The 25374-nt window shown below is 32.7% G+C and overlaps 3 protein-coding genes across 4 annotated transcripts in view; 1 reads left to right on the forward strand and 2 right to left on the reverse strand.

The window, feature by feature from the left end:
- Positions 1-25374, forward strand: part of oc (ocelliless) — a 151341-nt gene that overhangs the window by 1288 nt on the left and 124679 nt on the right. The window lies entirely within an intron of this gene.
- On the reverse strand, positions 238-10669 carry LOC106626268 (putative ATP-dependent RNA helicase TDRD12). Its single transcript, XM_014246083.3, has 10 exons — positions 9161-10669; positions 8960-9103; positions 8516-8728; positions 8268-8453; positions 7709-7774; positions 7266-7633; positions 5125-6562; positions 4543-5046; positions 3531-4478; positions 238-2069 (listed from the first exon to the last, which is right to left on the reverse strand). Exons 1-10 carry the CDS (start codon positions 10472-10474, stop codon positions 357-359), a joined length of 6894 nt encoding a protein of 2297 aa, XP_014101558.2. The 5' UTR covers positions 10475-10669; the 3' UTR covers positions 238-356.
- Positions 16265-25268, reverse strand: LOC106625812 (uncharacterized). 2 transcript variants are annotated; one of them, XM_014245638.3, is made up of 3 exons: positions 24390-25266; positions 17719-17913; positions 16265-17228 (listed from the first exon to the last, which is right to left on the reverse strand). In XM_014245638.3, the coding sequence occupies exons 1-3, from the start codon at positions 25101-25103 to the stop codon at positions 16899-16901; spliced, it is 1239 nt and encodes a 412-aa protein (XP_014101113.1). In that variant the 5' UTR covers positions 25104-25266; the 3' UTR covers positions 16265-16898. The 2 variants fall into 2 exon arrangements, with proteins under 2 accessions (XP_014101113.1, XP_069966143.1); XM_070110042.1 differs by having other exon boundaries at positions 16983-17228; positions 17715-17913; positions 24390-25268.

Raw genomic sequence — 25374 nt, forward strand, 5'->3', positions numbered from 1 at the left:
TTTATTTGTAGTAGTATTACAGTTTTTGGTAATTCAAAAGCACTTAAATTCTATATACTAAGATTCTGTATGGCATATAAACGTTTATTTGCTTTAAAACTTAGCAGCAATATTTATTATAAACTATTTATAATATTCGATTGTTTATATGTGTTTTAAAATTAAATGTTTTCGAAAATTCAAATAAAAAATTTAATATTCTTGAGTGAGTAATAATGAAATTATAAATAATGCATGTTAAATGTTCAAAATTTAGGAAGATGCACTGTGTGCCATTTGAGTGCGATTAACGTCACTCCTAAGCCAACAAACAAACAAGCCAATTTATATGGCTTGAAATTCACAGACACCCGCTCTCAAAACAGCTCCACAGTCGGATCGCATAAGTCCTCACTATTAACTATCGGCGTATATGTTTGAAATAAATTGCGTTCATCATCAGATTCGTCATCGCTGCTATAACCGTCATTGTGATTTAATGCTGCTGTCTTTTGTAATATCATTTCCAATTGCTGTTGTGGCAGCAACTTCTCCACTTCTGCCAAATCGATCGCATTCAAGTTATACGTGAGCCAAGTATAACGCAACGTTTGTTGCAACAAACGTGGCCATTTCATAAAAACACCCTTAACCAAGCGCACAAGCACATTTAGACCGCGTATTTCATGCGAAACTAGCGAAGGCTCAACCAAACCAAGCAAATTTAACACTAACGCATGTGGCACATCTTGTATATTAGCTGAGAATATCAATGTATCTGATGTAACTTCGAGATAATAGTCAACAACATCGGGCGCATGTATGACAAGGTAAATGAAACAGTCTGTATCGTACCAGGAGAGCTGCGGACGTTTGTGATTCGCCTTTAAAGCTGGTGGTGGCGTTAAAGAGTTTGTAGACGAAGATGTGGTGTCCAAAGCGGTCGATGTGGAGTTGAGTGTAGCACTACAGTTGTCGCTAATGCTTGATGTTTTGTTGGACGATAGTGGTGGTTCTTCTTCATTGCCGCTTGAATTCGGTGTGAATTTTGATTTTAATGGTTTATAAGCCAGCGGTTTGTTAGTGCGCTCTGGCAACTTTTCAATACTTTCCGTCGCCGCTTGTATAGGCGGTTCAATTGCTAGTAGCGGTGATTTAGTGCTCGTATCAGCAAACTCACACAACTCTAACTCAAAGGAACGTTGTATGCATTGTAGCAGCTCATCGAAATTACATAAATCTTTAGGCGCTTTAGGCGCTGCTATACGCTTTTGAAAAACCTCTTTGGCTGACTCATTCGCAGTGGCAACGCCATTTTCTATTAATTTATTATTGAACAATTCAATGGTTTGCAAATTGTCTTCCGTTTCATTCTCATACAATAGTATTTCATAGGAATTTATATTGAAATCGGCGATAGTTGAGGTTAATGCACAACCGCTCGCTTTCACAGCATATGCAAAGAGATAATCTTTGGTGATTTTATAGCATTTTGCAAACTTATTGAAATTTATGCCAGCTAACCGGCAGTGTATGGCTTGATAAGGCGTGAATTCCAGAATTTCTTTTGTGGTGGGATATAGGAAATCCTTGTACAACTCATCCGATTTAGCCATTACGAAGCATGCATAATCACAAAGAAAGAAGCGGTAAATTGTGCTAGGTGCGGCATTAGCTGGCGCCTTATTGCTGAAGATGCCATACAATTTGGCGCGTAAATAACGGTTATCATGATGTATTATACAATTCTGCATTGGTTTGAACCACGAGGCGGGGAATGGCATTGCCGGCTTGCGTTTCAATTTGGCAATGTGTTTATTAATTAGCAATAGTAGTTCATCAAATTTATCCAATTGTTCGCTGTCGATGTGTTGCAAGTAAATATCGCTCCAATTACCATTTTCGTCCTCACTGCCGATTTCCACTTTTACCATTTGCTCTAAAGGCAATTCCAGCCACGCTTCCTTGCCGTTTATAGAGGTTAGGATATCTGTTGAAATAAGTTTGTCATTCGCTGTTGTCGGCAGTGTTGTTATTGTGGAGGCTTCGTCTTCTTCGATCTTAATAGTTGTTTGTAGTGGTAAGTAAATCTGGAAAATGTAGCGTATTAGTGCCTTAGTCGAGTGTGCTTCAAATGTATGGTGTTATGGTTAAAGGCTTCACAGTCGAAAGTCGAATCGAATGGGCAGTATTTTGTTGAAAGTTATAGCAAAAATCTTTACGTGCAAAAATATTTATGAATAATGTTGTTGAAGAAACAGTTTGCTAAATTAATTTATGCATTACTTTACACTTTTAATTTATATTTAATAACTTTCAGTTATTTGATATAATTATTTTTATGTCACACTAACACGTTAATATAATATAATATTTATTATGTATTACCCGAGTTGCGTTTCTTTTATTTAAAAAATTGTAGATTATAATTTGAAAATTTAATTATTTAATGCTTCGTAGTTAAAAATTAAATTCTCGTTTTTTTGTTGCTCCAATTTAAAAAAAAAAATATTTTTATTAATTTTTTATTCTGATTTTCGACTCAAACATTAAATTTCATTCTTTTTTTGTTTTTGGTTACATCAATTTTTGTATAAAAAAATATTTGAGTAATTTTTAATTCTGTTATTGGAATTAAAAATAAATTTTAAAAAGTTTTTTGTTTTTTTTTTTTTTTGTTTTGATAGTTTAATTAAAAACAGAAAATTTAATTTAATTTATAATATTTTGATAATTGATAAAATATTTTTAATACAAAAATTGGTACAACAATAAAATGGAAATTTAATTTTTGGATTGTTTTTTTAATACAAAAATTGGATTAACAAATAAAATTAAAAATATTTTTCATATCGAAAGCTAGAATGAAAACGATTAAGAAGAAAGATTTACTGAAAAACTCTTAGTTATAGTGAAGAAATTAAATGTAAATAAGACAAAAGAAAGTGCTAAACTATGTTGATATTTTATTCAAAATAAGCTTTCCTTTTCAAAATGCTAGAACAAAAACTACGCAAACGCGAAAAAATGTTATTTGTAAAACAATTTATTTTTTTTATTATTCTAAATTATAAGCTTGGGGTTAAAATCGATTTAATTATTTTTTATGGCATTAATTGCAATTCTGCTTTCTAAAATGGAATTTAATTATTTTTTATTTGCAATTCTGCATGAGATTAAGATTTTTTTCAAACTGGTTTTTATGATAAAAATTTAAATTTTTTTTTACTTTTAATCCGATTTTTGGAAATAAAATATATTTTTAATTTTTCATACCGATATTTGGGATTAGAAATTTTAAAATAAATTTTAATTAAGATTTTGCGTTAAATATAAAATAATTTATATTAATTTAAAAGCATTATTTGCAACCCTGTATACTACATATCTATGCTAAATATGTTGTTATTTCGACTGTGTTTCTACATTGTTGCTATATTGTGTTGTTCTTAGAAAATAATATGTTAAGTACATCACATGTGATTTAGTAAACTCCTACGTTGCCGATGCCGCAGCACACGTTTGCTAAATTTCAATTGTTGCACACTAACCTCTTTAGCGTTATTAGCATTATCATTCAACTGCGCATCCCAATCTTCCACATCATCATGCACATTCTCGTCACCGATTTGTATTAGCGAATTTGATTCCGCCACTTCTTGCGTTTTTGCTGCTTGCCTCTGCACTTGTTGCAACTTCTCACTTTCGGCGGTGTCGTCGTTCGAGGAGAATTTCATAAGATTACTTGTATCATTCTCACTGAAGCTTTTGAATTCACTCTCAGAGTCACTGAGCGTGTCTGCTTCGTCGCTATAAGCAAGCAATCCCAACTCCTCAGCTATTTCGCGTATACCCTGTCTTTTGCTATCACCCACATCGGCTATATTTTTCTCCATCAATGAGCGTTTCAAGTTCACACGATACACATATTGTCCCACTTGTTCCAGTTGTTCCATCACAATGACATTGTTCACCCAAATTGTATCGATTAGCGTGAAGTTAATGCTCACATGCACGCATTCATTCTTTTTTATATCGCTCATTATCCATTTCTGTACAGTTTTAGTGGCCTTCGTGTCCCAGGTGCGTTCGTTGTCGAACGGCACAACTCCCGTTAGGCGTATATTTATGGCTTGTGCAGGAAAATCTTTGAATTTATCAGCACACACGTAGAGTTCATCCGATTTAACGCTCGATATAATGCTGCCCTCATCGATTAGTTTGAGCGTAAGCTTTATCGCTTTAATAACAGCGGTATTAGATACGTCAGGCAGCTCAAGTATACGCGCGCGTTGATATGTGTCAGCGTATTTGTAGACACACAAATCGCCGATGTGTAGCGGCCAAAGCAGATTCCAATTTTTCTGTTTCAAATAATGCAAATTTAATTGCATGCTGAAATTGCAGACCTCCGGCGAGCGTCGAACATCCTGCCAATTATTAGAGTTGGCTGTACGTTGTTGTAGTAGACGTGCAGCATAGTGCGTGGGTGAAAAGACCTGAAAAAAAATTTATTTATTTTTTTTTGAATATATCATCGCGCATCATAATATCGAGATATACCTTTAATATGAGTATGCGCATATCGCCGTTGGTCGGTATTCTATCCTTTTTAGCGACCGCATCGAAACGTGTGAGGTTATGTCGAAATTCACAACGCGCTTCATCGCATTCGCCGAACTCCAGAACAAATGGACACATGCGTGCGCCATGTAGTATGCGCGCCTCTTCGCGCTCGACCAAAACGCGCTTGGACACGGCCAAAATGTCGGCGTGTATAAATTTCAATTGATCATGCTTCTTCATAAAATCCATTAAACGCGGCAATTGTATGCTATTCTCCTCATCAAGCAGTATTAGTGAGCGCGCTGTAGGGCGATCCACGCCAGTGGGAATTTCGAAATTCTTACTCACATAGTTATCATAAGTTTGCGCTAAAGCAGAGAAACGTGCTGTAAACTTAGTCCAAGATGTGGGCATTGAATAGTGTATGACATGTGAGACATTCTGTATTTGCAGCTCGGGAAATGAGGAATCGGCGCACACTAGTATGCGTGATGACATAACCTAAAAAAAAATTTAAAAAAAAAAATTATTTCATAAAAATTTTTTCTCTTCAAAACATTTTAAAGTTACATTTAATACCTTCTTCTTGCGCCACTCCTCGATTATTGTGCGCACATCGGCTGAAGCATGATTGTCATAGGCAATGCAGACATGCGCCGAAGTGGTGAGGCCATCCACGACCTCATAGACATCGTCATCGCTGTTGCACAGCACCAGTATGCGTTCGTTTTCGAGCGAATTCTGTTCGATGAATTCCAGAATTGTGGTTATCTTGCGCTCGCTGGGACAGAGCTTGATGGATATCATAACTCTGCCATACACGGCGGCTTCAAGGAAATCCCCAATCAAAAGCAACGGTTGATTGGATTTACGCATAAGCGCCACAAGCAGGGAATCCCAATCGCGTGATGTCACCACTAATTGCCAAGCCATTGCAGAGTCCTTACCCCGTTTGGATAGTTTAAATAAGGTCTTCAATACCAATTCGATATCGTTCTGCGAACGCGAGAGCATTAAATCCAAATCATCGATGACCAAATGCTTTAAACGCTCCATATCAATTAAAGGTTCCTTCTCATTATCACGCAACAAACGCAGCAAACTAGCCGGCGTTGCCACCAATATGCCACAACTATTGAGCAATTGTATTTTAGCATCATTCGCATTTCGTACACCATACGAAGCAACCGTGGTCACTGCCGGACGTACGCCTAACAGTAAACGCTTACAATAATTATGCACAGTTTCGACGTGTGCCGAAGTCGGTAGCAGTATAATGGCGACTGGACCATAAGTCTCGGCAATGCGACAACTTTGTATGCGATAAGCAACGAGACTGCAAATAGCCGGCAAATAACTCCATGTTTTGCCCGACTTGTGTGGATTTACGACAAACATTGAATTACCACGTAGCAGGTGTGGCCAGGCGTAAGCTTGTATGCGATACAATTTTGTCACGCGCATATTTTCCATTTCGTCGTGTATTTCCTTTAGAAAGAATGCCTCTGAAATTCTTGTGAGCGCCGTTAGCGGTACATTCGAATGCGCCAATACCAAGTGATCAATAAATTTGGTTTTCAACTTGTGTTCACCCTCCACAGCACGCAGCTCTTTAACTTCTGGCAAGTGTATACGAAAGATTTCGGGTTTTGTTGTATTCAATTCGTTGGTTAATTTGTCTTCGATTTGTTTCAAATGTTCCTGTTGTGCTGCTAACTTTTTCAGCAGCCGATTTCTGATGAGTGAACGTTTATTAGATGTAGAATTATGTTCCAAATCCATATCGTCATTATCGGTTGTAGTGGTGCCGTTTGTACCATCATCAGCCGAATATAGCTCCGTGTTGTCCGAATCATCCTTGCAAGCGCTAGCATTGACATTGTCCAGGTCTAGTATCTCGCTATTACCGCCTGCTTTTTCATTATAGGCAGAACGTAGTATTTCATCGATTTTATTCATTTGTGTAGCGGGCGATTTTAACGAACGATAGCGTCCATACTTTTTTGGTGCAGGTGAGCTTAAAATGACAGTGATTTGTTAAAAAAAAATAAGAAAAAATGTTAACTTCGGTAGCACCGAAGCTATAATACACTTCACAAATACAAAAAATTGCATACAAGAATTTGATCGGTCAGTTTGTATGGCAGCTATATGCTAATGTGGTCCGATTTGAGCAATTTGTTCGAAGATAGTAGCATGGCCTTGAACAATATTACACGCAAAATTTCAGAAAGATATCTTATCAAATAAAAAAAAATTTCCATACAAGGACTTAACTTTAATCAGTCAGTTGTATGGCGGCTATATGCAATAGTAATTCGATCTAAACAATTTCTTCGAAAATTGTAGCGTTGCTTTGAACAATAATCTCTGCCAAATTTCGTGCAGATAACTCGGCAAATAAAAAAGTGGTCCATACAAAAACTTGATTATGATCGTTCGGTTTATATGGCAGCTATATGCTATAGTAGTCCGATATCAGCGGCTTCGGCAAATGAGCTGCATCTTAGGGAAACAAGGACGTGTGGAAAATTTCAGATCGTTATCTCGAAAACTATAGGCAGAATACACTCAGATTGGCTAAATCGACGCCGGTTGTCAGCCTGATCATTAATATATATATTTTATAGGGTCTCTAACCTTTCCTTCTGTGTATTACAAATTTAATATATCCTGTTGAGGGTATAGATATTGAAATTAAAATGATTTTTGCCACTTACCTGCTGCTACTGTAAGGTGACAGCTCCTCTGGCGTGGTAGACTCTTTGCTTTTGGCCTCCGAAGTTATGCTAAAATCTATGGGGTCTTCGCTTAACTCTGGCACTGTGGTATCTAATATATTATCCTGTTTTGTTGTGCTTGCTGCAGTTTCAACTGCTTTGGATCCAGCGCTATCAGGTAACTTGTATTCTCTAGTCATTTTCATTTCCATTGCCACCACATTCGCGTCGTGTGGCACGTGATCAAAACGCGTAGTCGCCTTGCGATGCCAATGATTTTTCTCGTCTTTATAGTGATTTAAATTGGTTATATCAAAACCGGCCGGTATCATGCGTAAACCATGGAAGGTGTTGCTTTCTTTTAAGGTCTTTAGCATGTGCATAGAAATAAAAATATTATTTAAGCTATACAGAAATATATTTTCGAAACATTTTATACGCACCTCAGTAGTCGGACGTGAACGGTTATTGGTTAATGCGAAATATGAGTCTGGCTTTACATCCTGAATCTGAAATAGATCGTTTCATTTCTTTTACCCTAGTGTTTTGTTAAGTTATAGGCTACTCCAGTATAAAATCAGTTACAGCCGATATTAAATTTTAAGAAATCCATAATCATTTACACATTTATATTTATGTTTATTTGAAATAAATCATATAAAAATTTTTTTTTTTACATGCGTGTTGTTAAATTATATGTTGTATTTCCAATATTATTTTGTTAACAGCTAAGAGTTATTAATAAAAATAAAAAAAATATTTTAAGGATAATGTATTCTACATATATAGGTGCAGCTCACAAAAAACGTGCTTATTAAAATTTACTGCTACCAAACGCTTTTAATTTACCTCTTTACTGTGTAAAAATGCGCGTTTAATAACTTGTTTTTGTTGCTTTGGCTCGCTATGCTGCACAAAATGCATTATTTATACATATATACTAATTTTTTAAAGTCATACAAGTTAGCTTTAGCTTGACTGTTGAACATTTTCGAGCATTACCTTTTTGCGCAAGTTTAACAAACGACCAATATGAGCGCTGGACTTAGCGGGAGCAGTGGGCGCTGCGCTCTTTTCAACCAACTTCTTTAATGGTGCCTGGTCTTGACTTTTGGAAGTAGGTTCTTCTGCAGAGCTTTCTTGTTTCGGATTTTCATTATTTTCCGCTTTAAGCTTTTCTAAACGTTGCTGTAAAAATGTATATATTTATGTATTACTGCATTATTTTGCTAAAAACAATGTTGTAATACCTTGCGTAGATATTCCATACGTTTGGATGAGACGCTTGTTGTTTGTGGTGTTAGTTCATTGGTAGATGTGCTGTCAGTGGTGCTTTCTTCCTGCTTCATTGATGCCCGTTGGCGATTGAGTAGATGTCGTTTTGCACGAGTATTGGTTACATTTGTTGAAACCACGCTGGCATTAATACTGCTGCTTTCGCTATTCTCTGTAATAGTTTCTCGCTTAAAAATAAAGGAAAATAAAATAATATTAAAAAAAAAAATCACAAAACGCAATGTTCTATCTGCTCATAAGAACCAGAGTTGCGAGTTTTTTAATTCAAACATTTTTAATTAAAAGTCTCCTATTGGGGTTTACAATGTACAAAATTTTTTAATCAAATGTTCGATGAAATTTTTTTTTTCAATGCATTATTTGCAACCCTGATAACAACTAAATTATTTTTCACATACCGTATGCTTTTTAATATCAGATTCCGCCGTAGTGCTTGCGTTGGATATTAACTCTATAAGGTTATTCTTGTTAATTTCTGGTTTTAAAGTTAACTCTTGCAGCTTGTCGGTTATAATTGATTCATCAGTTTGTTTGTTGTTTATCTGTGCAGAAATTATTTTGTATTCAACAATTTAGTTTTTATAACTAAAATATTTTACCTGTTTGCGTTTTTCCAACAACTTTTGCTTTCTAGAAACTCCGCTTCTTGTGGATGCTAACGATTCTACACCACTGAGCAATTTTTCTTTATCATGCGGTACATTTTCTTTGAATGCTTCCTTTTCGGCATCAGCGCACACGTCAAAATCAGTACTTTTTGGTTTTGGTGGTAGTTGCTGTTTACCATACTTTTCCTCTAGTGATTTCGACAATGCACCAGCTAAGCCCAGTTGCTGTTCAGTTATTTCACAATTACCTATAGAATTGTCGGATTCGTTGTCACTCGGTAATTTTTCAAATTCAATACATTTTTTGTTTTTTTTAGTAAGTTCAACAGTCTCAACATTGTTTAAAGTGCCTACTTCATAATCTTTATTTGATACTGAATCGTCGAATTTGACGCTGTCCAGTAATATGTCGTCTTCGAAATCTGCGATTTCTTGAAGAATAGCTATCTCATTTCTTGCACACCAATCTTCTACTTTTTTCTTTGCATAATCATCCAATTCGGTGCTAACTAATTGTTGCATCTTTTTATTATCACGTCCTAGACCTTCACACAAAAAGCCTTTATTTGCACTAAATTTACTGTTACCACTATTTGTCATCCATGGCAAAATTTTGGTGGCTTTCAAATTAACACACGCCTCACGAAAATTCGGACCAACATCTAGCGCCAGACTTATGCCAATTAAATAATCACGCACATTACATTTATAGCCCACATGCGTGGTTACTATTAGATCACCCCAAAAATGTACGTCGTGCCGAAATTTCTCAACAAATACAACCGATTCTGATTCGTTCAATAGTTTGTCCACCAATTCACATGCACGTTGACTCCAATTCTCTTTGGCATTTGTTACCGCAGAATTCATGCGAAAATCAAAATCCTTCTCGGCTGGTGTTAAATATGCCAATCCTCCACGTTGTATATGTGCCACTGGACGTGATAATTTATCGGGCAAACGAAATATTTGTTCAGACTTTGTTTGAAATGGAAATCCGTAATCAATGGCCCACATAATATATTCACCACCTTGCGTATTTTTACTGAAATTTGCAATATGTTCAACACGTGCTCTTATCATTTTATGCCAAGATAGGAATTTTACAGCCACCAGCATGTCAACTGCCGGCTTATGTATCGCTTGCGTCCATGGTTGATGTGTTTGATAATATTGTTCAAGCTGCTCTTCCAGCTCCTTAATTTCGTGATAAGCTGGATTTGGCACACTAATTGAATGAAACCAAAACAGTTGCGGATTAATGAAGTGCGTCACAGAAACATGTTTATCCTTTTCCGAAGACATCTTTTATGTCACACAAAGTACTCTATACTTTTATAAACTTCATCAGAGAACTAAATATTTTCAGTAAACGATAGCAATACACCTGGTTGTAAAAACGTATCCTTCAAATACCGTTAAGATAAAAACAAAGAGAAGATTTATTGCATTGCTTCCGAAAAGTACAATAACGCAGGCTAGGTATGCCGCTCACAAATCGATTATTTGAAAATTTTCGATAATTATCGATACTTAGTACATTTAGTATGCGTTGACACTTCAAAAGTATTGGTTTAGAAAAAGTTAGAACTGGATATATAATTAATTATAAAATATTTTTAAAAAATGCTCATTTAAAAATACAATAAACGAATGAATGTAGAGAAAAATATTTTGAATTCCCAAATAACTGTATAATTACAAATACTCAATGTAATGTTTGCCTACCACGATAATATTCGTAAAATTTACCGCCACAGACACCCGAGTTACAAATATCTGTGAATTACAATATATAGTGAATGAGTTTAATATTGGGCTCAGGTGTTGAATGATTGATGATCCGCAAGAGCAAATGGCTTAAAGAACTAAACATATTGAATTGAATACATAAAGAGAAATATGGAATAAGAATGTGATAAGATCAGCTGTTTTGCATTAGAATGACTCAACACCATTTCTTTCCGTTTTGTCACTCTCACTATTTCAACGTCTGAAACTACTCTCAATACAGTGCTTCAATTGAACGCTGAATCTGGATAAATTGCTTAATGAGTGTTGGCAACACTATTTCCAAATCCAAAAATAAAAACTAGACCTTCACATTTCACATTACTGATGATGTCTAAACTAACACATTCCATACAAATGGAAATAATAATATTCCCCGCGATTGTTCGTAATTGGTGGTGTAAAATCTCAGATGTTTAAAGGCGTCATAAATGCAATACATGTACGAGTATGTATGTACACAAATATGTCGAGTATGTGTTTATGGCAATGTGCTCTTGATCTATTTTATTTGTTTCAGTTTTACATTTTTCGAGCAAGAAATTAAAAAATAAACAATTTTGCACTATAGTATGTACATATGTATTTATATATATTTTCACATTTTAACTTGGAATTCGCATTAAAACTACAAATACATACATATATAATAGAGGCAAAACATATATGTATGTACATATGTTTTTACAGATATCACAAACAAGTCTTAAACCTAATAATATTTTTTATATTGAGAGGGTGCCAATCGAATTAAATCGATTTTTTTTTGTTGTAAGGCCTAATCTTCAAAAAGCACGTGTATAATTTTCACTACAGAGGGAGGTCTTTGCAATAAAGAATCGGTTCGAGATTATTTTGAGGATAATTTAATAACAATTTTTTTTTGCACTTGATTGGGTAAAAATATAGATAAAAATGAGTTTTGTTGGATTTCCAATAGCAGCTATATGCTATAGTGGTACAATCTGAACAATATGTTGGTAAATTGTAGAGTTGCCTTGGAAAATAATCTATGTCAAATTTCGTAAAGATAATTAATCAAATAAAAAAATATTCAAATGAGTAACTTCCGTTCCCACGACAGTCGGGTCTAAGTAACCGGAACAGACACCGTGAAACATTTATCGTCATTGCAGCATTTTAAAGACAAAATCCCTAAAAAAAAATTTCCCATTTGAAGAAAAATAAAGAACTGCAACTCAAATCAATGAAAACGATACAAAATTACCTCAAATTGTTTTAGTATTCACCGAATCATCCGGATCTGTTCGTCAAGGACTTTTTTCTGTTCTCGAACGACCATAGATTGTTCGTCGGATAGAAATTTACCCGTAATGAAGTAAAAACCCCGAGATACAAGTCGTAATATGCGCCATCATCTATAACGTACCCGGTGAAATACCTCGAATATTATTACTTTTTAGTAATTTTTTTGAATTTTTTACATTATAACAAAATAAAATGTATTTTTTAATATAATATAATTTTTTTTAGAATATTTTTTTTTTTTACTCTGTAACTTTTCTTGTGTGTAATAAAATTAAATGTATATTTTAATATAATTAAATTTTTGTGGAATAGTTTTTTTTACTCTATTTCTTTTTTTTTTTTCTAAATATGAAAACAATTTTGACGAAAATGAGTTCTCTTATATTGCTTTGTGAGGGAAAATCCATGACTTGTTTATTTAACGGACAGCCGGGCGTATGAGTAACATTAATTTCATATTTATGTCTGCATATTTATTTCATGAATAAAGGCCTATTTTTAAAGCGTACTGACCTCTAATATATTTTATTTACACAGATACATATGTACATATCTATTTAGTTGTGCTGACTTGCATTGTGAATGAAATATGCTAACTGCTGCGTTGCGATATGATATAATGAATGAATGAAATTTTGAATGAAAATTCTTCAATGTAATGTGTATTATGTTTACAAGAGCAATCGCCAATTTTACTTATGAGAATATCATATTGCCAAATATATTACTTAGACTATACTCATATGAATGTATGTACGTGCATATTATATGCAAATATTATTAAATATTTAAAATTAATCGCGCGTTATTGGACATTAAAGTAAATTTTAAGCAGTGTGCATAAACGGTATTTAATCATATGTACTTCTGTGCTATTTTCCGAATTATGAGATTACGGGACTCCGAAAAATTTCGGGATTATTTAGTAAAAACAGCATGAATGTCTATAATTGAAAATTAAAAAATATTTGAAGCATAGTGCATAAAAAATTTTCAAAACTGTGCTGATTTTCAAACTGTGGTACTTTAAAGATAGAAAACAGAATCCTGAAAAATTTATGAAACTTCAGTAATTTTAATGCAGTGTGCATAAAAGCTATACAAAACGGCTTTGCCTTCCGAATTTTGAGATTTCAGGATTTGAACAAGGGATCCCTATATATTTCGGGATAAATAGTTTTAAATTACAAAATTTTTTAGATTTTTGGATTGTTAGTAAAATTAATATGATTGCTATTAAATAGTAATAAAATATAAAAAAATTGTAGATTTCGGTATTTGAAAACGGGGTCCCGAAAATTTCTGAACTGCTAATTAACTCTATATCAATGCTATTAAATAGTAATAAAATACAATTTTTAGATTTCGGTTTTTGAAAACGGAGTCCCGAAGAATTTCGGTATCTTTAGTAAAATCGATATGAATGCTGTTAAATATTATTAAAATCCAAAATATAATTTTTTCGAAATACTTATGTATTATCCATGGTCAGGATGCTGGTATTTGCTCACAATTTTTCATTGGCGCAATATTAGATTAACAAAAAATATTTATTTATATTACATTATTTAATGCATTGAGAAATAATAAAATTTTTATATATTGTAATTATCGCTACTTTCAGCCTTCTATCCATATAACGATGGTTATATCTGCATTTTTATCGTTTGCTTTCATGTTTATATTCACATTGTTGTTGCTGTTTTTTTTTGTTGTATTAAAGTATTTTTATAAGGCGCGGAAAACATAGTGCCTACAATGTTGAAAGAAAAATCTGCGTGACTTGCATAAGGAAATATTTACATTTGTATATGGTATACATATATACATATGTATGTATTTACATACATAAAAACATTCTAATTGTATATTGTTTTAAGCAGAGCAACGGAACCGTTTAATGGGTGCTTCCATTTTTTAGTTTTGCAGGCGCAAATAGAATCCTAAAATATAAATCTTTGTTTAAAAAAGGATGCACATACATATGTACATATGTATATACTAGGGTGGATAAAAGAACGATACTTTTTTGGCATAGCATCAATTTCCTACCTATGAAACGAGATATTTTTTCAAGTAGTTGGGAAAGAGTTATGAATTTTTCTGTCTGATAATGAGAATAGAATAGAAAGGTGTAAGGCGGGTGACATTCCCGTTGCAATTAAGAGCTCATACTTGGAGAGATATGGTAGAGGTGTTTAAGAAGCTAGTTTTCAAAGTACCCCAATATATATATGGTATATGTATGTATATGTATACGTATTATACACATTTATAAATTAAATTAAGTTAATTTAAAAATGTTGCTGTATGCGCACTTGTTGATATAACATGTTTTCATTGTAGATAAACAAAAATTGGACGAAAATAAGAAATAATTTTTTTCGGCTCCTAAAACCAATTTCAAGTATAAATGCTGCCATGTGATCAAAATTACCCCGGACTGTCACAAAAAACTATATTTTCACATAATAAAACTTATTAAAAAAATTTCACTTTTATCGCCTTTTACAGGCTTCTGAGCTAATACATGCATGCATCCAGGCCCTAAGTGCCTTCAGCGAAGTTTTTTTTTCGGCTCATTTTTGAAGCTCGATTCGTTCGATTGTTGGACAGTTTCGCCGTTATATTTTTAAACCCACGTCTCGCCATTAGTTATGGTGCGTTAGATGAATGTAGGGTCCTCAGTCACGATGTCAAGCTTCTCTTTTGCATTGCAGTCTAGCATTGACACACTTCATATCCAATACTTTAACCAAAATGCTTAAGTCGATCTATATGAGTTGTTGAGATATTATCTCTCTGATACCAACACTACGATTTTCAAGCCCTGCCCTTTCCAATTTAACCATCATTATCAGAGATAGATGGCGAACTCGCATGAGACAAGTTTTTGATGACTTCACGACTTTCACTGAATGCTTTGTACCACTAAAATACTTGTGTTTGTGATAAAGTAGACTCCCTAAAACACTTCTGCAATATTTTCAACGATTCCATAGCCGTCGTTCAATATTTTTTCATGGTAAAAATCGTAAACTTCATACGAACGTGAAACAAAGTTTGTAGCGATCTAAGCGAAATTTGTTTTAACGATTCGATGGACCAGTCCGGGTCAATTTCGATCAGATGCCTCTTTGTCAAATAAATGGTTACCATGTGATGGATTAACTTCAATACGATGCCTACCTAAACCATAACAAAATAAGAGATCAACTTTTATTTTTGAAAAGAAATATGAAAATTCAGGTTAATATCAGTTTACACTGGTAAAACAAAATTTTAAATTTTTTTGTCACATGAAAACTGATATTATATTATGAATGTACTAGGGCCACTAAATAATAATATGTGAATGAAAATGAAAAAATTGACACGTCAGATTTTCTTGTGATAATGATAATGATAGAGCTGATAATTATCAACTCTTAATTGCCTTTATTTGTGCTTTTTTAGTGTATCGCCTTTGTGATTTCGTATTAGATAAGTTTCGAAAAATGTTCCTTGTTGTTTTTATTGAAACGGCAGAAAATATTCGCCAAATAATTGTGAAAAATACAAATTAGCAAACATTAGCTGGATAATGATCTGGGTCCGTTCTGGTTACATAGACCCGATCGGGATACAATTTCAAATACTTGTGTGACACTATTTCTTCCTTAAGCATGGTGAAAAGAAATAATAATATTTTCGTTTTCAGCTCTGATTCTCGTCAAATACAGGCCTGCCTCAAAGTCTATTCGAGAAACTGTTTCAGATCTACTCTCGTATATTTGTCATGATCGACCGAGAAGCGAAGAATATTAGAATTTTTTTTTTATTGTAATATCTCAGATTCGGGTTCAAAACCAGAACTTCTGGGGATGTAGGATTCTGATATTTATATCATGTTTAGCAGATCATCTTCTGCTATTTTTAATGTACGTTTTGATATTATTCCTTGCATATATATAAACGTCTAGATGTTATTCCTGCCAATGTTTTAATACTTGCATGTTTTGAAAATTTCTTCAAAAAAAACTATAAAAAAACATATTTTGTGTAAAAAATCGTAATTTTATTTAAATAGTACTTTTTATTTAATATAGAGTTTGTAAACATTATAGTCTTAAATAGAACTACTAAATTATCATTACAACTAAAAAAAAAAAATTATTTATATTTATAAACTACATGTGAGCGTAGAAAAATAGCATAGAAGTATAGTGATTAAAAATTTTACACATGTGTGTGTGCTTGTAAGCAAAAGACAGTCATGAGAAGAGTCATAAAAAGGACGGATTACGATAAAGTTCAAAGTAATGCAGATGTTTACTTAGAAGTGAGCACACTGTGCATGTTTAGATATTTATATGTTTAATTTTTTTTTTTTAATTCTTATTTATATACAATTTTTTTGGTGTTTATCAAAATAAAAAAGGCATATTTATGGAGCAATTTATGAAAGCGATACATATGTATATACTACGACGGCGAATCGAAACGTAAACACATTACTTTTGAAACATATCGAAAATGCTTTAAATACCCTCATTTCCGGTCGTGCAAACCTTTCGCATGTTTCCTGTTTATCTTAAGTTTCTTTCTTTTGCCTTGTGTATTTGTGTGTTTGTGTTCGCATATGCGCTTATGTGTGCTGTAATTGTAGTGCCGTTATGTTTTACGTACACTACGGCGCTGAGCCGGTGCGTATCGGCGGGTGCGGCAACACCAATGCATCCATACGCTCCAGCCGTTTCTTCTTCGACTCTACAACAATTTGTGATGGCGCCGCTGCAGTGACGGCGATGGTTAGCAGATTTGCCGAGGGCTGCAAGGCCGGCGTACGCGTACCGAATAGTTTCTCTCGAAAACTGGGACGATGACCCAAACGATTTAGTTTGGCAGTTTTCTCTTTTTCCTTACGTTTTGTCTCCTCCAACTTTTTCTTTCTCAGCAATCTCGCCTTTTCGGCCAATTCGATTTTGTTGCGTTCCATCACTTCTTCCACATGTTTGTCCTTAAATGAGACGAGAGTAATATTATTATTTTTTTATTAAAATAAAAATTAAAAATTTAATTTCAAATTAAACAAAACTTGCTAGATCATAAATTTGCAGAATATTGTTATATTTTAGTAATTTAGAAAAATAAAATTTAATAATATTTTAAATTAATGGGATTTGAAATTCTTTGAATCACAATTATTATACTCTGAACAGGAAATATTAAATTTGGCCTGAAGCCTGAAGAAACGTCGGGAACCGCATATCCTATATAAATGATTTTTATATGTAGACATTTTGGTCTTCAAGAATAAATAAAACGCATATAGTTTAATTTAAGAGCCAAGAATTTTGCTTTGACTGGCTTGAATAAATTCCAGCCGAGTTGTCTAATTTTCGACCACTTTTTGTTTGTGTAGTCCTACAATAATGACATGCCTAGAGACAGTCACCTGAATTTATCCTATCCATACTCAATAATATTATATTATAGTACTTACTTACATACAATACTTGACGCTGCTTATCGCGTTTAGCGAGCAACACCACCCAACCGCCATAAGACACCATAATTATCACCGGCACCAGAATGCCCGCCAGGCCATTGGCTTTCTTTAGCCACATATTATAGAGTCCCACAAATATAACTAGAAATGCTACAATGGCTGCAATGAGACGTCCATTCGCTTTTCGCTCTTCCTGAAATAAAAATACAGATTTTTGAAGTACTCTTTACTATTTTTAAGTTTAAATTTTGTTTTTTTTTTGTATATTAGAAACAGAAATATTATTGATAAGTTAGAAGGATTAAAAAGAGAGTTTTTGAGTCTCTCAAAAATTAAATTTTAAATTTGGTGAGTTTCAAGTAGGCATATGAAGAGGATATCGACAGCTGGCACCGAACAAACTTTGCTCCTATAAGAGTTGACATTTTTGATAACAGTTTGGTCTTTTGATTACTGTGCCTGGATTAGCCTACTCTCTGCTCGCTAAATTTTATATTTTCTCTCTTCTCAAAGAACTTATATGAGAAAAAGCATCAAAGGTATCCAGTCGAATTTTTTTCAAAATAATATGTGTACCAATACCTCGTTATAGCGGTATTACTTTTCAATTAACATATGTTTACCCAATCTATTTGATTTATACCAGTTGCTCGTTCGATTCGACACTCCCCATTGTTTGATTTTTTGAGCTAAACCTATTATATACATACATACGTATAAACTGTTATATATCCATTCTACAAACAATGCACACGAATTTGAGACCAGGAAGTTAAAAAAACCATAGGCGAAATGAAAACCCATTAAATTGTAATTAATTTCAGTTGTTATATGCCACATGCGGTCATTGATTTTCTTTTTAGTTGTTGTATGCGCATAAACAAATATAAAGTATAATTTTAAAATCATCGAAAACCTACTAAATGGTGACTAACCAGCCACATCAATTGCACACGTGTCTCAATGAGTAGGACGAGTAGGTGTACAACATTTTTATAAGATTACGATGGGATGTACAAATTATTTAGTCTATATAGTGTTTGGAAATGTGTGCTTGGTGATTGAAAAGTTAGCAATAGGCCTTAGTTCTTCTAGCTACTGCGCGTGGCTTCCGTGTACCATTAATGAATCATATACTTGTATATCTATGCTTCATACACTCGCGGTTGCAAACGTTTTACTTTACTTGCAATATTTTATCGTTGTTGTTTTAATGATTAAATAAAAAAATTAAAATTTATAAATACTTTTAAAAATTACTTAGGCCTGATGACTCAGAAATTATTAAATGGACTTGTGTAGATTAGCTCGTATGCTAGAAGTAAATATAAAGTATGTTATCTGTTATTGTTTGAAAAAGAATCCGTCTCTATTTCGTATTTTCATAGTTTAGAGATAGATTGTGCTTCATTGTAGATTTCGAATTTATGATTAGTTTGTGAAAGATTAAGTTTCATGTACTCGAAGGAAAAAAGGTTTTTGTCTAATAAGCTATATTTCCAAAAACCAGCCGCTACTTTTTGCAAAACTCCGAACTTGTAGTGTTGAAAACTGGATTTAATCAAAAAGTCTCTGAATATAAATAATATTTAAGTCAAAATTTACATTACGGTACATGTAGAGTACTTTAAAAGTTTTCAAACTTAAATTGGAATAGGGTCCCCGCTTATATTATATTTTTAATTTATTTTCAATAAATTTTAATTTTAATAGGTAAAAATCCATAAAATTTAGCAAAGAAATATGAGCATATAATGTTGTTGCTACCTATTTTTAAATATAATATAAAGAACTAGTTATTAATACAATATATGTGGAGGGTATTTTTCTTATCAATATAGCTAAATATATATAATATATATATTATTTTTTAGCTACACCATTATAATATAAACTAAATACAACTTTAGTTTTCTCTGGTCGCCTCATCGCTGTTTAGAAATTTTATATTTAGTCTAACAAACATTGGATCTATTTTTCATTCAAGTTTCCATAGAATTTTCAAACTACAAATATCCCAGAGATTGTAGATGGCCCAGAGAACTACTGGATGTCCCTTAGTGAAATATACCACTCTAAATTTTAACAATTCTCTTGTAATTATGTTTCCCGAAATTTTTTGTTTATGTTGACTCGTTTGATTGACGCATTTTGATAAACTCTGCTGAGTTGATATTTTTAAGTGCTACAATTGATTACTACAACGTCCAAACATGGCCCAAACAGTATGGTTGACTTTCAGTTTAGAATAAAATGAAATTATCTCTTAATTCTTTTGTGAAGACTCTGTATAGTTTTTGGTCGGATACCAAAAAAACGAGAGAGATCTTGTAATCCTCTACTACCGCAGAGGTGTTTTCTAATATATTACAAGTATATATACAATATAATATAGGAATTATGTATTGAGATCAGAACTGCGAATTTTTTAAGTAAAAAATTTGTGATTAAAAATTAAATATTTTTTTTTATCACGATGTTGGGATTAAAAATTAAATTCAAGTTTTTTAATCCAAGATGAAGAAGAATGAACTCGAGAAAATATTAATTCTAAACCAAATTCTTTTTTTAAATCTTAACTATATGCTTAAGATTGAAAATTTTTTTATTTTTTATTTTTTATTTTTCAATGAGGGATTTGGGATTAATAATTAAAAATAAATTTTGAATCCGATTTTTGGGATACAATTTTTTTTTATTAATTTTTCAATCCAGTATGCGGAATCAAAATTTTTTTTATATATTTTTTAATCCCGTTTTAGGGCTACAAAAAAAAATTAATTCAAATGTTAATTAAATTAATTTTTAATGCATTATTTGCAACCCTAATTGAGATATGGTGAATTTATGTGTGCTGGGCTTTCTAGCTCTTTATATGCCTTCTCTTCAATATCAGCTTTATTTATACATATATATCCTGCTGTTATAATTTGTCTAATAGAAAGCAAATCAAAAATTAAAAGAACATTCTAAGCAAATATGACATTTTTTAAAAACGATTGCGATCATAACTTTTAAGCTAATTTTTTATTGTATTTATATTTTTAAATTAATCAATTTTTAATTTACAGCTGGAATTTTTCAAAATAGTTAAATAAAAAGTAATAGAATTCATAATTATTTTAGAATTTTTGTTTTAGAGAAAATTATTATTGTATTTTACAACTATAAGAACGGAATTCCTAAAATATCTCATATCGACTTCTGATGTGTGTATAAAAGTCAATACGATAATTTCTATAGAATCTTTCGAGCAGCGCGTGCGAGTTTTGTATTATAAAATGTTGCTTTATTGCGAAATTTTCCCACCAAATTATTTCATGTGATAGTTCAAGGAATCGCGTTGCATATAGCATATACTATATGCATGTTCATCTACATATGCATATATGTACTTGTATGTGTGCATATATAGAGAAAAAGCAATTAAAAATCGATTTACAAACGAAAGCCGCAAGGAAACGTAGATAGTATTGAGCACTTGTTTGATTGAAGGTCATATTTAAATCGTCTCCAGCAACAATGTCAAAAGCACATCTAAAACAATATTGCATATATATATAGAAGGAATTTTAAATATGAAAATATGCATACATATATACATATATACACATACATGTACGACACATATACAAAATGATACTTAAATCTTTCCGAGGCGTTTTTAAGCAGAATTTTGGAAATTGCACTAATTTAATTATCTGCACACGGAGCTAAATACATAAAACGGTGAAATGATGAAAGCCTCGAAAGCTATTTCGCTTCAGCGCAATAAAGTTACATATATTAAGATGTACTTTTGTCGATTTTCATGGTTCATCGTTTCGCTTTCATTATCATAAAACAATGATTTATTTGTTAAATCGCCTTCTTTATAATATACCGTTGTTGATGCGCTCATTCGAGATTTATGTCTTACAAAAATACAATTCTATTCGGTATATTCCAGTTGCCGACAACAGATGTGTTTGTATGTTGTTGTTGGAAAAAACATCACCGAAAACAAAACAATTGTGTTTTCAATAACTGACAGCCTGCATATCTTAATCTCAGCAATTTTGACTGGTCCATCAATTTGAAATCCTCCAGACATGTGAGTGCTATTTATTTACTGTACGAAATGATACAGTATGTGTGCAAAGTGTAGCGCACATGCATATATAATATCTATATATATATGCCATAAATAAGTATTAAGTATAATATTTAGTCGTTTTCATACATACGTAGTATTCAGTATATCGAATATAGTATTTCTTGTACCGAATGAGTTGACGTAGTGCTTTGAATATTAAATTTAGCACAATGTTTTAATAGTTGAAAAAAAACAACACTTTTAATTACATGTGTTTACATAGAAAGATATGTAATATATTTATACTCGTGCATCCGCACATTCTTATACCGGATGAGCACTGATTTCCATAATTAACACCTTTGATCTATAAATTGTGGAATCTGCGTGGCTGCTATCGAAAAAAACTTTATTAGGCGTTATTAAAGCGTTTTTGTAGTGAATGATCAATACAAAAAAAAAAAAAAAATAAGCATTGAAAAATAGACTGGAAGTCCTAAGTCCAAACAGGTGGTATACGACGAAAAAGATGCGCTTCTTTTTTAGGAAACAAGCTTTACAAATAAACTTCCGTGAGCTGTCGGGTCTATGTATAGTTTTTTTTTTGCTTAGCCTTAGAGTAAAATCTGTAGATTAGACAAAAAAAAAATTTTTTAACATCTAGAGTAAATTTTCGAGTAAAAATTATTATTTTGTAAAAAAGTTTTGTTAAGTGTTCTAGGAGCTGTGGAGAGTCCTCTTTCTGGCCAATTAAAAGTTACCAACTTAAAAAAAATGTTTGTGGCCATTATTGGAGTTTTAAAAAAAGTCTTAAACGACAGCATGCTTTCCTTAAGCGTTAAAATAAATTTTGAATCAAAAACCGTCGCATTTGGTAATTTTTATATAAATGTAAAGAGTTTAAACTAAAAATAATTTTTTTGTGTTCAAAAAAAATGTTAACTCGAAATTTACTTTAAAAGTGTTAGATGTTAAAAAAAAAAATTGTTTTTTTCCAAAAATTTAAATTTTTTATACTCTACAAATTTTACCCTCAGGTTAAGCAAAAAAAAATTTTTTTTTTCGCTCCACCCTAATGTATAGGAAACAGACGAGATATTATATTCAGCCAAGGGCTGTCAACTCGGCAGTATTTCCCATAACTAGTTATAAATATTTCATGAGGCAACAACAACAATAACCGCGTTTCCCAAAAACACTGTTGTTTCGAAGTTTTATAAAAAAGTTCGCCAATAATACTTGTAGTTTGTAGGGAGGGAGCTATTTATATTATCAAAGAGTGAAGCCTATAATATTACTAATATTTAAAAAGGTAAGGTAAAGCGATCTCAACGCTGTTAGTTATTCTCAATTAATTTAGCGGATATCTCTAAGTGCTCTAGCTGCCGGACCAATGTTGTATAATTCAAGCAGTGGTTATTGCCTAACCTCTAAATGATCTTAAGAAATACTCGTAATTTTTAATAGATGGTTTCCCAGCTACCAGTCCAGGAAAAATCAATCGATAATTTTACAACAATTTGTTTAAGGCTTCAACACTAAGCGTATTTATTTAGCTGAAGATATAACTTATAAGGCCTAATCGGGCAGGAATACACAAGAATGATAGAAAAAAGATTGCGCCATTGAACTAGCGGTGGCGTCATAGACTATAGAATAAAAAAAGGCAATGTAAAAAAGCTGTCACACAGCTGTGAACAAACACGTAAGCACTTCTATATACGTCAACAATGTAAATTTGGTTTTGTAATGCCTGGTCACATCTGTCAAAGCAAAAAAAAAAGTTTCAGTAAAACTTGGTGTAGTCTTTATCTCTATCATTCTTGAAGAATATGCATTAAAACTTTAAAAATATTATCCCTCAGAATTATTATATAAGTCAATGTTTGTTAATCTCACTCAACAAAAAGGAACATACTCGAGACCAACAGTATTTCAGCATATGTTTCATGATCCTACTTCGGCACCATTATTAAGTCAGTTTGATAAGAGTTTAATTTCTATACAATTTTCATTGGTGCTGGAGATTTGATTGAGATCTGGGCAGACTAGTTGGTTACATCCTTAACAAAGGTTTCTTGTACAGGTTAAATGTTTGCAACCCTCCTGTAGTCCCCGCTAAACCTTTTAGCAGAGAAATATAGTTTGTGACAAATTGAGAATAAACTTCAGTATTTATACGAGACTTTTTTAAAATACTTGTACTAGATAAGCTAGTCATTAGGTATCTTCCCATACCATAACTTCGAACCAAAACGAATTTGCTCCAGTCGGATGTTAGTCAGTTGATATTTAAGAACTACACACCCTATTGGCCAAAGTAGATACTAGCATACTTTACTCAATGTAGGGTGCACGAAATTACATCGCCTTCTCTACGAACTATGGTCGACTTTCGATTATTTTTACAAAGTTAAGCTGAGCTTTTTATTTTTATGGAAACCTCTTATACAGAAAATGCTTTAAAACTGAGAAAGTTAATGCAATGCACTTTCTAATGACTTTTATACTTCACCGTTCTACGACAAATACACCAATAATATCTCAAATATATACATATATCCTAACACTCTTAAATCTTATTAAAAACTTACTCGATTCTTATTTTCGAGTAACTCCTTTAAATTCTCCTCGATGATCTCCTCATCGGTCATCGATTCCAGACTTTTCTTCACATGCGTGCTGCTGCCGCTTGAAACATCTGTAATTGAGATCGCTTCACTCTTCAAAGTCGCCTTGGAGTCTGACTTATGCAACGGTCTACCCAAACTGTTACTTTTTAATGTGCTGTTCGATGCGTGACGCGGCAAAGTGGCGGAAAGCGATTTCAAATCATTTTTTGATTCACCGCTGCGTAATGTCGATTTCGAATCGGTTTTAATTAAAACTCGGTGATCGCTTCTCAGTGAGGTCTTCGATTCCGCCTTCGAAAGCGTTGAATGTGTGGGTGCTGTGAGTTTTGTATCTGATTTTCTTCTTGGTTTTGTGTCGTTTTTAATTTGTATAATGAAATCATTATTTGTGTCGTTAACGGTTAGGATTTTTGAAATATGTTTGGAATCAGTTTTGTGAAGATTTTCATTGAAATGTTTTACACCATTTTTTGGCATAGTTTTGGGTAGAGTTCTGCTATGTGATTGATGTGTTGGCACTATAACTGTGTGTATGTTATTTTTAAAACGAACGCGTTCATTTTTGAAGTTGTCACGTTTTTCAAAAAGTATATCGTGTTTTGCATTATTATATGGTTTTGCGGAGTTACAGTTATTTTGTTCATTTTTCACTTCTAACTTTATGTGATCAGACATTGTTTTTTTTTTTTTTGTAATAAAAAGTAAAAATTTGTAAATAATATTTTTTTGGAATTTCTTAAAAAAATATTTAATTACAAACTAAAAAATATATTTGAGTTAAAAATTTTAAAATCAATTCACAATCCGTTTTCTATAAAATTTGTATTGTATGCACCGCTTACTGAATTGCTACTGAAAACTTTTAAGATTTCAAGAAGCGAAAAGTGCCGATCTCGCGATAATTTGCACACTTTCTCGGCAATCGTCGGCAATTTTTTCTATTTTT

The sequence above is a fragment of the Bactrocera oleae genome, chromosome 5, assembly GCF_042242935.1.
Source record: "Bactrocera oleae isolate idBacOlea1 chromosome 5, idBacOlea1, whole genome shotgun sequence".
Taxonomy (NCBI): domain Eukaryota; kingdom Metazoa; phylum Arthropoda; class Insecta; order Diptera; family Tephritidae; genus Bactrocera; species Bactrocera oleae.

Coding starts and splice junctions, on each gene's coding strand:
- LOC106625812 (XM_014245638.3), bottom strand. CDS start 25,103: ATGTCTGATCACATAAAGTTAGAAGTGAAAAATGAACAAAATAACTGT. Junction 17,914..24,389: donor TACTCGAAAATAAGAATCGA/GTAAGTTTTTAA, acceptor TTTTTATTTCAG/GAAGAGCGAAAAGCGAATGG. Junction 17,229..17,718: donor AGCAGCGTCAAGTATTGTAT/GTAAGTAAGTAC, acceptor GTCTCATTTAAG/GACAAACATGTGGAAGAAGT.
- LOC106626268 (XM_014246083.3), bottom strand. CDS start 10,474: ATGTCTTCGGAAAAGGATAAACATGTTTCTGTGACGCACTTCATTAAT. Junction 8,729..8,959: donor CTGATATTAAAAAGCATACG/GTATGTGAAAAA, acceptor TTTATTTTTAAG/CGAGAAACTATTACAGAGAA. Junction 7,634..7,708: donor GTTCACGTCCGACTACTGAG/GTGCGTATAAAA, acceptor CACATGCTAAAG/ACCTTAAAAGAAAGCAACAC.